Genomic DNA, 16,843 nt, shown 5'->3' with positions numbered 1-16,843 from the left:
TGTAGTCTAAGTGTCTTCAGCACCTGTGTACAAACAAAACATATTTCATGCTTTCAATGAGTTGTTTAAAGCCCTTAATGGGCTGAGAAAGGTAGGTGTGCTACGTACACCCAAAAAAAACTTCACTAAAGTGAACTGTCCCTCTCCCCCACTGCTGCTTTTCCCCAGCCATGTTTGCCTCCATAGTAGCCTTAGCTTTGTAAACTGCTTTAAAGCATTGTTTGTATACACTCTTCAGGATCCCAATGGGGAAATACAATATAAAATGGTTACTTTGTGTTTCCTTTGTTCTTTACATTACAGATGGTTGACCTTTGATCTGCATATATGTCAGTTAAAGCAACCTTACAAATAGAAAAAGTTTTCTTTAAATAATTTGTGTTCCTCTTTAACCCTTTATTAACCATTGTTATCCCTAACTCCTTCCCCTCATTATACCCTTAACATTTTTTATTTCTATTTTTTAAACCATTATTATTTTTAATATTATTATTATACAAGATTTATATAGTATGTGCAGCGCTTTACAACATGAAGGCAGACAGTACAGTTACATTACAATGCAAAACAGAAGGAATCAGAGGGCCCTGCTTGTTAGAGCTTACAATCTAAAGGTCAAATGATACTAAAGGTAAGAGCTGTGGGAGAAAGTGGAAATACAGTTGTTAGGTGGAGGCAATATAGGCTTCTCCGAAGAGAAGAGTTTTCAGGTATCACCTAAAAGAGGACAGAGTAGGAAATAGCTGAACATATTTGGACAGGGCGTTCCATAGAATGGGAGCGGATCATGAAAAGTCCTGAAGGCGAGTATGGGAGGAGGTGACAAGGGAGCTAGAGATGAGGCCTTGGGAGGAACGTAGAGAACAATTTGGTTGGTATTTTGTGACTCAGTGATGTAACTGGGGTCTGAGTTGTGGATAGCTTTGTAAGTTTTTGTTACATTTTGAATTCAATTTTTTGGGCAAGTGGCAGCCAGTGAAGGGATTGGCAGAGAGGGGTAGCAGACACTGAATGGTTGGTAAGGTGGACTAGTCTGGCAGCAGCATTCATTATAGACTGAAGGGGGGATAGCCTATGTAAAGGTAATCCAATGAGGAGGTAGTTGCAGTAGTCTAGGTGAGAAATTACCAGAAAATTAATTAGAGGATTTGTGGTGTCATTGGTTAGGAAGGAGCGTATTTTGAAGCTGTTGAGGAGGTTGAGGCAGCAAGCTTTGGACAGTGATTGGATGTGGGGCCAAAAGGAGAGTTCAGAGTGCAGGATTACACCTAGCACCCTGACATGGGGTGACTGGTTGATGGTTGTGCAATTTATCATGATAGAGAAGTCAGGGCAAGGGGCATGTGGAGCAAGAAATATTTTGAGCTTGGTTTTGGTTAGGTTGAGTTTAAGGCAGTGATGTGACATCCAGATAAATATGTTGGTAAGTAAATTAGTGAGTGGTGAGGAGACTGATGCTGTAAGCTGAGGGGTAGAGAGAGAGATTTTGGTGTAGTCAGCGTAGAAATTATATTAAAAGCCATAGGAAGCTATCAGCTGACCCAGGGAGGAGGTGTTGATAAAAAATAGGAGAGATCCAAGAACAGAACCTTGGGGGACCCCAACAGAAAAAAAAAATAGGAGAGGAGGTAGTAGAATTGTAAGTGACACTGAAGGTGCGGTAGGATAGGTAAGATGAGAATCAGCGAGTACAGTCACAGAGACCAAAGGAGTAACGTTTTTCAAGGAGGAGGTGATGATCAACCATATCACTGACGGCATAAAGGTCCAGAAGCAGGAGTAAAAAGTAGTGTCCATTAGTTTTAGCTGTTAGTAAATCATTCGTGAATTTTAGAAGAACAGTGTTGAGTGCAAAATCCAGACTAAAGGGGATCAAGGAGGTTACTCTTAATGGAGGTGGTCACACAGTTGGTTGTAGACCAAGCATTCAAGGAGTTTGGGGGAAAAGGGGGAGCAAGGAGATGGGTGACATGGGAATAGCTCCCAATGGCTCCTGCTGCTGCCTCCATGTCCAGCTCTCTCAGCATATCGCCGGATCAAGACTGAGCTCAGGTATGTATTTTGGGAATACTGGGGGGGGGGCTGATCACAGAAGGTTTTTTACTTTAATGCAGAGAATGAATCAAGGTAAAAGATAAAATAAAAAATAAAAACTTCTGCCCTTACAGTCACTTTATGTAATGACAAAGTTATCGTAGAATACAGAGACTCATAGCAGCCATATAAACATTGCTCCATAAGGCTGGGGAGATTTTCATGTGTTTTCATGTATTGTTATTTGAGCAATATTACATGTGTATATGGAGTGTTTTTCAAGTATTTTACATGTGTATTCACAGCTTCTGGCATTTGTGTTTTAGCCAGTGGAAAGCATTATGAGAGAAGACCAGCTCTTACAGGTTCAAAAATATCTGAAATATGCCAAAAAACACTTGAGCTCAATTCAAGCTTTTACAGGCATCCTATTGAAGTCTCTGGGGCCAAAAAAATGACCACATCTGCCTTAAAATTAGCTTGTGCAGCTTTTGGAATGTCCAGTTTCATGCTACAGGCAGCTGAATGATCATATCTGAACAGTCTTTATTATAATAAATAGGATTTTGGATGCTGGGCTTTTTGGAGCTTCGAGATACAAAATGCTTGGGTGTGAATGGGACCTAAGGGGTATACAGGTGCGAGAGCTGAATTGGTAATTAACCCTTCAACTCTAGCCCTGCGTATTGAAAAAATATCTCAAACCAGGAGCTAAATGTTACTTTAAACATGCATTCAACTTTCTCAGGTGTTAAAAACTTGCTAAAGCCTGCCAAAAGCTTTTTTAAAGTGACATCCAACACTCCAATTAGAATCTCAATTCTACACACCTGTGTTAGAGCAGAAAGCTACATTAAGAGCTTCAAAATAAGCTGTTCAACACTTAAAAAATGCTTTGTAGATGTTTTCGGAAGTTGGTGTAAACTGGCATTTACAAGCAAAGATCTAAAATTGCTGTCTATGTTTTGGGCTTTAGTGTAGGGTATTATTAGCTGACAGAATTTCAATACATCGTTTGTTGAAAAATAACTAACTTGATTTTGTGTTTATAAGAAAATGTAATGCTGGTATGTTTAGACATTCTCAAACTTGATTTACTGGTAGTAATATCTACACTATAACGCCATTTTACTAATATTATAGAAAATTCATCAAGTACTGTCTGTCTTTTGGGAAAAAAAAAACACATAAACAAGTTATATCTCTGAACACTGAAATGTAATTATTTTAAGCTGTGGAAGTTACCTTAACTCCAGGGAAAGATTTGAGTATACTAACAGACAGGATGCTGAATAACAGCATAATAAGAAAAATAGTAACGCAAGTCTAGTTTTCTTAAATCCCTTGACGGACCACATGTGCAATGCTCTACACTTATGAAGCACTGCAGAGAAACTTCAAAATGTATGTTCTTCCAAGCTGGCTCTATTGTTGTAGCTGCTTTAATGAAGAAAACATTTTCAGGATCTGTTTGTTGCCTCAGACATAAGAGACACGAGAACATAAACCTATTTTCAGGAAGGTATATTTGATTTTTGCAAGCAGAAAGGGTCAATCTTTGTTGGGTATATTACACAACTACATAATTTGTGGTCATTTGATTGCAATAATGCTTTCAATACTGTGTAAAAAGAATGTAACATGACACATATTTTTTAAAGCACATTTTAATTCTCAATCTATTTAATATTTCAAAGTCGTTTGGAAAAGGTGCAGCAATACATATGGCCCTATATAATAACACATAACACACATGGAAAGAGATAGACCTCTACATTTTTAAAGATTTTGAAAAAAATAAAATAAATACGTAAACCCAATGTCTAAAGACAGAGCTGACACTTTATTCAACCAATATAAAAGAAATGACACGTTTTTAGCTTTTTTAGGATGCGTTCTTGCTGGGACAATATAGGAGCCATCATTTTTGGAAGTGCACAACATAATAGTCATTTAAAGACATCTTGCATAGGAAAGTAGCGTACAACTAAATTTTGCATATTAACCCCTTGTTTTTTTGGGCATGTGGGTTCTCGTAGTTCTCTAGGATGGTCTGTAACAAAGATGAAAAAACATAGACACTATGGGGTTGATTTACTAAAACTGCAGAGTACAAAATCTGGTGCAGCTGTGCATGATAGCCAATCAGCTTCCAACTTCAGCTTGTTCATTTAAGCTTTGACAATAAAATGTAGAAGCTGATTGGTTTGCATGCAGAGCTGCACAAGATTTTGCAGTTCCCAGTTTTAGTAAATCAACCCCTTTGTCATTTCCTATAATAGTCACTGCTAGGAGGAGTGCACGCAGTCGCTCGTTTCTAAATAAGAATTATCTGGGTTCTAGTTCATGTTGTAAATTTTGGCACATTGTACTCTTTGTTAGATTGTGTCACCTATGAAATATTTGTATTTCTGTTGTCTAGATTTTGAGCAAACATGGCATAAAACATATAACATAAGTTTAGATTGTCTTTATTCATTTCCATTTCCCTTGACATTTCCTTTCTTATCCTTTTAGCTATACTGTGTTCTCTGCTAGACAAATGCCATTGTCCTTCTAAATAAGAAGCAATGCCACGCACACAACCTCTCTGGAATGATGGTATGCAAGGCAGCCAAAGGCATTGTTTCTTGACATTCAGCTCTATATTTAGCAGTGCTCTAATTTTCTGACATACTTCATTTTGCATGGTTTTCCACAAAAAAGAAAGGCATATGCATGACTAATATTACATGGGAAACCAAGCTGCATTATTTTCAAAAAACAGTTTTGACTGCAAGCTTTTCAGTGTACAATAATTAAAGCCCAACTTAAATTAATTTTTTTTCTAGACTTTGGAATACATTTTACCAGATCACTTTGGAATCTTGGAAGTCGATGCTTACTTTCCTCAGCACCACTGTGTTCCTCTTCTCATCCTGTATTCTTGCATGTTATACACCACCCCACCTCCTGGATGGATGACACCCAGCATCATCCAGCCTATTTCTGTGATCCCAAGCAGTTATAGGAACCTGAAGTTTATGACCACAAACAGTTGCATCATCATGCAGCCTGGATTAACTGTTGTTATTTTTGGTAGTGGGTATCTGCAAATTATTACACATACAGGATTTTTTGTCAGACTCAAAGAACACCCCAGGGAACATCCACACTTGTTCATTCTCTGTCCCAAGCAGCAATGAAAACATATATCTTGCTGGGAACTGTAGTTATCGGATCAAAGATGCTTTAGAACATTCTGATACATCAGTGCCATTAAAACTCACACACAGCCCCTTGCTCAAGACAAGGAGAAAGGAACAGTGGTTGTTACATTACTGCAGTTAATTTAAGGAAATGATTTGAATGATTACAACTAAATATGGGGAGGTGCACATTGATCTCAGAATTGGGCTTTAATGACTGGAGGAGACAAAGCTATGTAATAATCTAATAATACAATAGCTTTACTTGATATATTATCATTATGATCATGTTTTTCTGTGAGTCTGTAGTCCATGCAACACAGGCATAGAATTTAGTTTATTTTTTCTTTTTTATTACTAAGAAAATATTTAGCATTTATCATAGGGAACCATAGGCGGTCTTCTGGCCAGAAAAGCCATTATTTTTCATCTGTTACAAATAACTGATCCCTGACAGATCTGTAAATAGTTGCTATGGAGCATAGAGGAGGCATTTGAATTAGTTCCTTAAATGTATTTGCTTCAAAAAGTCACTAACAGATGTTTATTTGGCTGTACTTGTGTTTCCGTGGACACACCAACCTATCATCACTGTGAATGCAGGGCCTTCAATTCACATAATTCTTCAACTGTGTGAACAACTCTTGTTTTACAACATTTGTACAAATGCAAAAGCCACTCACTGATTAGTAAACTCAGATGATTCAATGGAATAATATAGTGCAATCGAAAATGTATTTAAACACATGTACTATATATTCAAAAACCCTGCACAAGGACCGAACATTCATGTAAACAATTGTAAAAGGCACCCCATTCCCCAACTCCTAATAATCAGTGACCAAATCAGTCTGGCATGGAACAATTTTTCAGAAAAACTTTAATAAGAAAATAAATAATAATGTATAATTATAACATTCCTTTTAGATTACATCGCCAAACCAAGATTGTACAAATGGTTATTCATCCTCTCTATAACCAATAAGCCATTTATAAATGTTTTGCAAGGAAAAGGAGGTCCTTGTTGCGCTGATTTTTTTAAACAATAGTCAGAAACCATTATATATGAAAAAGTATGTGCATTCTGGGGATGTAACATGTGCACCTACATGCATATTTGGAAGAATATAAGCTAATATTTGCAATTGTAAAATGAACAGTTTTACTATTTAACACTTTAGACACAACACATTTGTAGCTGATTGTATTTGTTTCCTTGTGTGGTTAGAATTTTTTTTTATTAACTGCACTGACATATTCTCCTTAACACATAAGAGGTGAACACTAGGTTAGAACACTCTTTGGTATGTTTTGGGGAACATTATATAGTACTCTATATCTTAGGGAACATTATCTAGCACTATATATGACTTGCCTGTAGCTTACTTTTAACAGTGTCCAGTGCAAGCCCTTTTTAATTTTGTATTGTATGAATATTGGTGAATGGTTTATATTTTTTCTTTGTAAAAACCTTTTTTTTTTTAATATGTTGCAATTGTGTGTACAACAAATAATATTAAACACGTAAACTGTACAATGCAGACAAACGCTTTGCATATACTGTATGTATGTCAATTTAGTAATACATACCAACATTTCTTGATACACATAGCTTACTACATGCAGATCGCCACCCTCTTCCCATGCAACAGATGAGACACCAAACTAAAAGAACTTAAGCAAAGAAACACACAGACAACAAATATTACTGTCATATTCGTCAACATATTAAAAGGGAAAAAAATAATCCCATAAAACAGCCATTCAAAAAAAAAAAAAAAAAAAAACAAACCTCTTACACAAGTTGTAGAAACATAGAAGAAACAAAGATTATAGAACACATACATAACATAGTCATCATTTACAAAAATAAAATCAGCCTTAATTTCAACCAGTCAACTGGTTCGCTGGGCGCACAGCCCTGTATGTAGACTGTTATGACAATGGATTGGGACTCTATACCAGAAGTTGGGACACCAGCCCCACACAGGTTATTATGAAATCTATGTTGTGCAATTTTAATTATTATACATTGGCTAATTTCTCACTTTGTAGAACATAGTAGAGAATGTCTGCTAATGTGCTTCACTGTCATGAGAGGGACAAGCAATAGCTGTTTGACATAGCAAAGATGTGAGTGATAACTATGAGCAGAGAATGTGGCTTAGCAGCAAATGTTCTCAACAGTCGAAGCAGCTCACATTTAAATCATTGTAAATAGATTCCAGAAATAAACTGTTGCAGTAAATCCTTCATAAGCAAACATGTTGATCCCATAAACAGCTGTAAAACATTGTGGATTAAAAGAAGCAATACATTTTAGCAGACACTGTGCAAAAGCGGAAAAAAAAGAGGTACCCGTTTCTGCCAACTAAAACAGCCAACTAAAGGTTATATTTTTTCCACTTAAGATGCCCCAGTGGGTAGTTATTTGAATCTGGTAAGCATTACTCAAGGAAGCGTACCTTCTCTATGCATGTTTACAGAATGACCTCACTGTATCTTGTATACAATGGATGGACAACTTGTTGGAATTAATAACTGTTACATGTGAGGAACCCAATGCCTTTGTGAAAACCTAGTCACATGACAGACATACAATAGGCACCTAATGACTTCTGATTCGCTTGAAAGTTCTGGTTCCACATAAAGTGGATTTGTGTAAAATATGCCACAACCTAAGCAAGGCACCTTTAACATGTAAATTCTGGTTCCTGAAGATATCATGTTAGGACTATGCAAAATTTAGTGTGGAAATTAATACTACTGGACTCTGCATGCTTACCTAAAATATTGTATTTGCGTCTCTGTTTTTTAGCAAATAGGAAAATATTAAAACATGGTGTTCAGATACTACTTTGCATTGCTGTTGCAAAAAAAGGGGACACAGCAAACAATGTGCCCATGCTTAGCAAAACTAATTTGCAGGAACTGCCAGAGATGAAATTATGATCTCAAAATGGAGGCAACCTTTTTGCAAGCTTGAAAGCTACTTGAATGACCAATTTACTAATAGTGGTATTGGTCTGTTTTTAATATATTGGAAGAATCATCAGTATTCTCACAAGTATTTATTTAGGCCACAAAGTGGCGACCTCCTTCCTGAGCTGACAATGGGTGCACTTTAACATGAGCTTTTAAAATTAAAAAAAAGAGTTTTTCTCTTTTGAATAACTGTAGCTAGAACAACAGTTGCTCGCTATGTTGATAGTTTTAAATATGAGGAATTATAGATGAAAAATGAGCCTTAATTCAGGCCTACAAGGCCTACAGAATTCTATGGACCCACCATTTTAAAAAGCATGTGGGTCTTGCTTGCTGGGTAAGGCAAATGTCACCATTACCAGTAAGCCTGTGATATGTATAAAACACACAAAAAGGAAAGTATAGGGTGTATCAAACACTAGTCTCAGCCTATTTCTCACTGGGCGTGTTTGACATATATCCCTCTAGTATTTATCACCAACTTCTGAAGCACAACATCTGCTGTCACACTTGACAAGTCTTTAAGTCCTGTTTGAAAGTGTTTAGAGAGTAGCGATTTGAAGGCTTCCCGATTCCCTGATTGCTTTCATAACTAAGCCACCTGAAACATTCAAGTTCTAGAGGAACGCAATCCCTGCAAAAAGGTCACAGACAGTGGTGCAAGCAGCCTTGTAAAAAAAGGTTAGAGAAATCCTTTATAGCGCAGTTTACAGCGTCTAACTATAAATTACTTAATATTTGTGTGCTACAAAATAGAACTTAAACACATGGATTTCGCTGTAATTGGACTCAAAAGGGGGGAAAGGGTCATTGTCAGCAGGCAAGGTATCAAGTGTACTTGTGAAGTATGTCATTCACATGAAGTGTCACAGTCACGGATAAGATATTAAAAAGGCATTCCATATCTGGTAGGGCATTCCATGGTCTGAGTTTAGCTGGTTCCCCAGGTGTCTTCTTGTGAAGGGAGGAGATACACACTGAGTTTTATCAATCTTCAACATATTGGTTCTGGAACAGCGAAGAGCCAGTGCGTATCTACTTTTTTTTAATTTCTTTTTATATTCCTTTAATACAAACACTGGAGTTTGGACAGTCTGGTGGGGATAAAATGCTCAAGTGTGCCAAGGGTTCAGTGAGTCACAACACCCTTGAGGGTCTGGCTATGATGTCTTACTCTTAGTGACTGGTTTACCCCCGTTCATTATTGCAGATGCACTTGTGCTTTTACTCGGTGTCACACGGGCCTTTGGCACTGTCTCTCCCACATCATGCAATGACGGCTCTCTGTACATGGCAACTAAAAAGTAAAGCATATAAAAAAAAAATTAAGTTCTAGGAGAATTTGTTATGCATATATACAAATACTGCACACACACACAGTTAGCATGCTAGTAGTTTCAAATATGTATAAGTAAAAGCAACTATATTTTATTTACAGATGATGTGCTCTAGTACCCCCACAATCTGCACACATTTGTGGATCCTTTTGGAAGCAAAATGATTCACAGAATACAATACAATTTCCTAGATAGCTTATACTGTAACTGATTTTATTTTAGCAGTCAGCTAACTGGCTATGCTGTCTGCAAGGTTAGAAACACAGCCAATAGAGGGAGAGCCTACAAATCTGAGCTTTGTTATGTTTTTTAGTGAATCGTTTTGGAGCGGCACCATTCATTTGAATGGGCTTCCCTCTACTCCAAAGAAGCTAATGTACCAAATCTTGGCACAGCGCCAGAAAAGGTTGCGATTTTTGCTACGATTGTAGTGCGATTTGTCGCTCGGCAATCATGGCAAAATTGCCCCACGTCCAGGGTGCCATATAATGGGCATTGCAAACGCATTCCACGTTTTGCCATGATTCTGGAAACGTGGATAGAATTGTGGCGATTCCACCCGCAATCCAGTTCACTCAGGTGTGAACGGAGCCTAAGTATTTCCCTTAAAGCCCTATTCTGGACAATTTCTTTTAAATAGCCTCCCTGCAGGGCTTTAAAAGAAAAAAATCTTACCTCCTCTTTGGCATTGTCTGCTGTAGTAACTCATTCTGCTACCCGAGGTTTCCTACTATCATTCAGTATCCCAGTATCATTTAACGCAGAAGAGTGCAGGATATTATAGACCTCCCTCTAAGAGGGTATCACCATAGCACCCTGCCCTCACATGCAACAATGCAGAGTACAGTGCTGTGTCAGCAGCGGTCTCTGCCCCACCACTAAAGAATATCCAAGAAGGAAGAAAACTCCTCTCTGCGCATCATATCTGCTCAGCTTGATCTTCCCAGCTACACTCTGTGTCTAAGACAGTGAAAGAACCAAGTTCTTTACATCCTCAGAAAAAATCTCAAACTGGCAGGGAACAACACTTTAGTCCTAAGCAGGTTCATATCACACCTTTCAAGGAAGCCATCTCACCTTGGAATGTTTTCTCCATGCATGAATCACCTAACCATGAGTACTGCTCTGCATTTTAGCTCTCTTTTGTCTAGCCTTGTGATCCATGGTCTGCATTTTTCCTGTACCACTTTACCTGTCCACAGAAGTGGCCTATTCCAACTGGCTAATATCTGGCTGTATAGTTGGCGATACTGACTCTTTACAGTGCCCAGGGATGTGCCTCCCCTGGGTGTTTCCCTGGATAAACCCAACCTATTTCTTTCTATGCAACATCTCTTTTTCCCACTCCAACTATGGAATCACCAGAGCGGCTATATGGAGAATGCCCTGTTTGATTACTCTTCCCTGTGTTCTAAGCATTATCTCTTTCCCAAGTTTTGTGAGATCAGAGAGATCTGAGAGACCGGTGCCTTTTGAAGATAACAGCAGACACTGCACTGCATTTTTACTCCAAGTTTTATGAACAGCATCTTAAATTTGACCCCTCAAGGCTTGTTGCCTGATTTTGTTTTGGGACTTTTGTTTTGGGGGATTGGATGGGGTGGAGATTGGGGAATGTGTTTATTGGTTTTCTGTAGTTCCTTTCCTTGTTCTATGTCGGTGCTTACTGGCAATCCATGCCAAGTGGGCTTGTTTCAACTATGACTGTTACAGCTGCCTATCTAAATCTTAGCTTAAAGAAGTTCACCTTTTATTAAAAAATAAATGCACATTTTTGTTTCATGTATTATTTTTGTCTAGGGAGCCTGCTGAGCATTGCACCTGTGATCAGCAGATCATAGGCGCAACGCAGTGTTCCTGCAGACTCTCAAGATAGCAATCTCCCTGTACCTCATATGAGCAGAGCAGGAAGAATCAATGAACTACGAAGGTGCTCCCCAGCACCTAAAAAGGTCTTTATAACCAAGTGTGACTTGGTGATACATTTAGGGAGCTTTATTTATCACGGTGATAAGGTACTTTCAATGTTCGATAAACAGGTACATTACAATTCTCTATTTCTCTGTTCTTATCATTGTGAATACATGCTGAAGAGAAGGAACAAGATTATTCCCTCATTTATAGTCCCTACTCGTATTATTTTATTGTAGAGTGTTGTTAAACACCTCACTAGGGACTCACAGTATCACTGTAATAAGTAGTGAAACGTGTTATCACCATTTATTACCAATTACCAGCTTTTCATCATTTATTAAATGTACACCTTAGTCTTTAAAAATGTACAAGAATGGTATTAAAAAATACTTACAAATATTTTGGCTTCTTTTGTCTGGACATATAATATTCATTTGTTACAAAAGTAAAATATATACATTTTCATCAAATATTTATACTATGTTATTACACAATACAGTAATCATATAAAACATGAAAAGATCTAGGGTAACACAAAATATCGGTCTTCTTTATATATAAAAATAAGAACTGTTTAAAGGTTTTTGAAATATTGAATGCAAATTTTAGGTCTTGATTTGCATTATACCGAAAACTAAACAGGATTTCCTCTGGGCCGTAAAAAATCTTATTACCAGATACTGTAATCTAATAATCAAAATAACATTTTCTGATTGCGCTTTAGACTATAGATAATATTAGGAGATAACATAGAGCTTTATCACTACTGAATTCACAAAATGCAATTACTTTTTATAATAGAGTGATGCCTAAAATGTGTTGCAATAATTATGAAAAATAAAAAGAATAAAATAAAAATTGTCTACATGATGCAATTTCGTTTCCAGATTTTGACAGCTACAGATTCTTGCTTATACATCCAGGAATTGCTTGGATATATGTGAGTACAGGTTTATTTTGTACTACAGGTTAACCTACCCCCTCTTATGTTTTATACCCAAACACAGACCTCAGATGCAGCAAAGGCCTACTCCACAATGACTATCTCTTTACTGTGTTGGGTAACGTAAAAATTTCCCCTCTCTACCCTCCTTGTTGCAGTGTGCAGGTGCAACTAGAGACTCCATAGAGATGAAGTGCATAGCCCAATTTACCCCTCAGGCAGCCTACATGGTATTTGCTGGGTCATTATCATATGGATGATATCCAACAAACTGGCAGCTCGAAGTGCAGTGATGTCAGTGGTCTAGGCAAGTTGGGCGGGGCAGGGCATGGAGGTATAAAGCAGACTTGGCAGCCACCCACCTATTATGCCCCTTTCAGGCCCTTTGGGTCTGGCATGGATTTTAAGAAAAACCTCACGGCAAAATAAAAGTAAAAATGGTGTGGGGTCCCCCCAAAATCCATACCAGACCCTTATCCCCTCAAAACACCTTGTTCCCATGTTGATGGGGACAAGGGCCTCTTCCCGACAACCCTGGCCGGTGGTTGTTGGGGTCCTGTGGGTGGGAGGCTTATCGGAATCTAAAAGCCCCCTTTAACAAGGGGGCCCCTTGATCCCGTTCCCCCCCTATGTGAATGGGTACCCCAGTTTTCGACAACTGCTTTATTACAAAATAAAAATAAAAAGTGTCCCACGATGTCCATCCACCTGATGGACACGAAAAATAGAAACATTTTAAAATGCTTTGCCTACATGGGAGGCCTCCCGGCAACTCCTGTCTTTTGCCTTTGACAGCTGTTAAATAGGCAAGGGCGGGGCCACCTGGTGATGTAACCGAGGGACCACGCCCACTTCTAACATCAAGTGATGTCAGGGGGGGGTCATCCGGTTATGTCAGCCTATTTTTTTGGGTCCTTCAGGTGGCGTGATTGACGATGGATTTAAATCGCGGGACACTTTTTTTTTTTTTTTTAATAAAGGAATTGGCAAAAACTGTCTGTCTTTTTTACTTTTTTACACTTTTTTGGTTAATGGGTAGGGGTACAATGTACCCAATACCCATTCCCATAGGGGCGGCTGGGATTTGGGGGCCTCCTTGTTAAAGGAGGCTTACAGATTCCGATAGACCCTGACAACCACAGCCCAGGGTTGTCGGGAAGAGGCCCTTGTCCCCATCAACATGGGGACAAGGTGCTTTGGGGCAGGGGGGTACAGAGCACCCCCTGCCCCAAAGCACCCAACCCCCCATGTTGAGGCCATGTGGCCTAGTATAGTTCATGAGGGGGGTGCTCGCTCGTCCCCCCCTATCCTGATCTCCAGGCTGCATGCTCGGATAAGGGTCTGGTATGGATTTTGGGGGGACCCCACACCAATTTTTTAAAACATTTTGTCATGGAGTTCCCCTTAGAATCCATACCAGACCCAAATGGACTGGGGAGACCCCACACCGTTTTTTTTATTGATTTTTCATCTTTATTGCCAGGAACTGGCAATACATTAAAGCCGCAAGCAAGTTTAGATGACATTTTTTCCTTTAGAAATGTCATTATTGCTGCGGCGTGGTTCTACATATCGCACAGATGCGCCACTTTACAGACAGACTAAGGGGACCCCCAGGCATGATATTTAAAGGAATATTTAATTTTTATTGTTTCACTTTAAGCATTATTAAAATCACTGCTCCTGAAAAAACTATAGTTTAAAAAACCTATTTTTGCATTGATACGTGTCCCCTAGGGCCGTACACGGGTCCCCATATGCTTTTTATGGCAATAACATGCATATAAGGCTTTAAAATGAGGACTTTTGATATTTCATGTTCGTGTCTCATAGACTTTAATAGGGTTTGCATATTCGCTAGAACTGTTTGCCTGTTCGAGGTGTTCTGGTGTGAACCGAACCGGGACATGTTCGGCCCAACCCTAATCAAAAAGCACATCTGAGGGAGAGCAAAAATTCTAGAGCCATTATTCATGGTTAACTGTAAACTGATGACTTGTAGGTGCTTTTAAAGCATAGCCTATGGATAATTAAGGGTACCTAAATGTGTTGCTATTTCATGGGCACATGCAATTTTAAGGCTTGACGTTTTAGGTAGTTATTTACTCAGTACAATTTTATTTTTTCTATTTTACCAAAGAATAAGTAATATATTGTGACCGTATGCCCTAAAATTAACCTTAGTGTATTTTTTACTGACATTTTGCACTTGATAAACCTTTGCCCTAATTTAATGTGACAAAAAAATATACTACCACAATTTTATTCTCCAGGGTCTCTGCTTCTTGAAAATATAAATTGTTATCTGAGTTTTAAGTAATCACCATGCCTAAAATTTTTCCGTGCAGAAAAATGCAAAAACTAATCTGGCAGCAAAAGTGTTAAAGAAAATTTGTAGACCATGCCCATACCAAATATAAAAAAAAATAGATTTTCCATACTGTGCTTACCTAAACAGGTATTTAACCATAAATAATCACATTTTCTATTCTACGGATGACAACTACAATGAAGCATTTCAAATCTGACATATAAAACATGGAGCAACAAGCAAGACGCATTAAAAATATTTTCAGGTCAATGTTATGGCTTAAAATGCATACTTACAATAGAGTTTCTCCTAGAACAGTGGCCTCCACTAATAATTTAGCTGTGTGTCATTGGTGACAGAATGGCAAAAACAGGAATATCCTCACTGAACTGTCAGATGCTGCTAATGCTACCTGGAAGAGTCATAATGCAGCTATGCTGTACTGGAGTCCTAACATGTCTGTAGCTACAAACATAACTGACAATACTTATTGGAGATAAGTGTGTTCCTGATGCTGAAGTGGTCAACACCTCTTTAATGAGTTTAAAATATAATTAATCATCTGTCATTTTGATTTCCACAAAGTTTTTGATTTTGTCACCTAAAGTTTCAGGAAGAGCTTTAAGCTTCAAAGTCAGTTTAATTTCCAATGTATTATCACAGCAGATTCTGACTCTGACAGCTGAGCCCCTAATCAGATCAGGCTAGCTGAGTTTTCTGCTCTGTAGGTTTGACATTTGATTTGGACAAATGACCAGTGTCAATGTCAGTGTTCTCGAAGACATGTCATGTCAAAAAATATTGCAAGTTTTCTTTTCTGTCTTTTCCTTTTTCATTCTAGACCTGATAATTTGTTTATTGGAACATTATGAAACTCTCTACCGAGCAACTGGACTTGCATATTTTATTTAATCAAGAAAATGTGACATACTGTACAAAATGTATATATTATTTTAAAGAGTTCTATTTTCATTTTTGTTCATATAAAAAACGAAAATATGTTAAATATAATGCCCACTCCAGAGAATTAGAACCTCTGTCAGGTTTTTATTGCTCTCTGTAGCCCTGTTCAGAAGATTTTACCTCCCTCACGGTCACCTGTCCCTTGGTCAAGAAGTAATGGGAACTTCACACATTCTTTGCTGTGACTGTGCTTCGTCCCCTTCTCGGATTGTCATTTAAAGCATAAATATTCCTTTCCATTGTTATTGGTCCTTATCAGTTATTTTATTTATAAATATAGGCAACTTGGAGTGGGTGGTTTATGCCCCAGGAGAAGACCCTTAGGTCGAAATGCGTCGGGCTACTACACTACTCTCCATGTTGCCTTTGTTTTTACTGTGATCACTTTTTTATTGTACTTTTATTTTTTAGCAATAAAAAACACCCCTTTTATCTGCACTATGTGGAAGCACAGTTTTTCTTTTCACATACTATCGGAATGGGAGTGAATGCCTAGCTTCCGCCATATGAGGGACATTCCATCCTCCGGATCCATATTGGGTTTACTGACCGTGAAGATCTACCTGGTGATCCCTGGAGTCTACGCAGAGTCCAATCTGGAGGTTCTGACTGTCGGGATATCCTTCCATATGCCCAGGGTGGCACACTGCCTTTAAGACTCCCTGTCGCTGACAGGGGAGTCCACTGGATCTGGTAAGAGTTCATTCATACCGTCTTTCTCCTTGATGCCATTTTCTGTTTGATGTGGTTTGCCCCTCTGGATCAACACAGACTTTGACATCCTTTTGAACACCATTCATTTTGGGGATTACATCCATGTTTATACAAAATGGGATATTATACCCCCTACCCATCTGCTCGTTAGTATATTGACTTTGGGTTTACCATATGTCCCGTTTACTACACTGGGTTGAAGGACTTTACCATTCATTTTTTCTTGTTTGGACTGGAATATATTTCAGCACCGCCATTTTGTCATTGTTTGTTCACTACGTGCTACATTTTCTTATTATCTTTGTATTGTTTTAGTCACACTGTATGTAGCTGCTCCTTTTTCACTAGTTAGCGCAGTGTTTTCCTGTACACCTTTCACCTTAATGCATAGAATAAATTAGGGTGAAAAACTGTGAGGGTTTACAACCCCTTTAATAATTAAAGTGTATGTAGG

The 16,843-nt window shown here is 38.3% G+C and overlaps 1 protein-coding gene across 5 annotated transcripts in view; it reads right to left on the bottom strand.

The window, feature by feature from the left end:
* Nucleotides 1-3,858: 3,858 nt before the first annotated feature.
* The window catches only part of FGF14 (fibroblast growth factor 14), a 776,206-nt gene continuing 763,221 nt past the window's right edge, over nt 3,859-16,843 (bottom strand). For all 5 annotated transcript variants that reach the window (XM_073614429.1, XM_073614431.1, XM_073614433.1 and 2 more), the window contains exon 5: nt 3,859-9,504. In XM_073614429.1, coding sequence (XP_073470530.1) covers nt 9,368-9,504 — 137 coding nt within the window. In that variant the 3' untranslated portion in view covers nt 3,859-9,367. The remainder of the gene's footprint in view (nt 9,505-16,843) is intronic.

Source organism: Aquarana catesbeiana, linkage group LG02, assembly GCF_042186555.1.
Source record: "Aquarana catesbeiana isolate 2022-GZ linkage group LG02, ASM4218655v1, whole genome shotgun sequence".
Lineage (NCBI taxonomy): Eukaryota > Metazoa > Chordata > Amphibia > Anura > Ranidae > Aquarana > Aquarana catesbeiana.
This window is presented reverse-complemented; position numbering and strand designations above follow the sequence as displayed.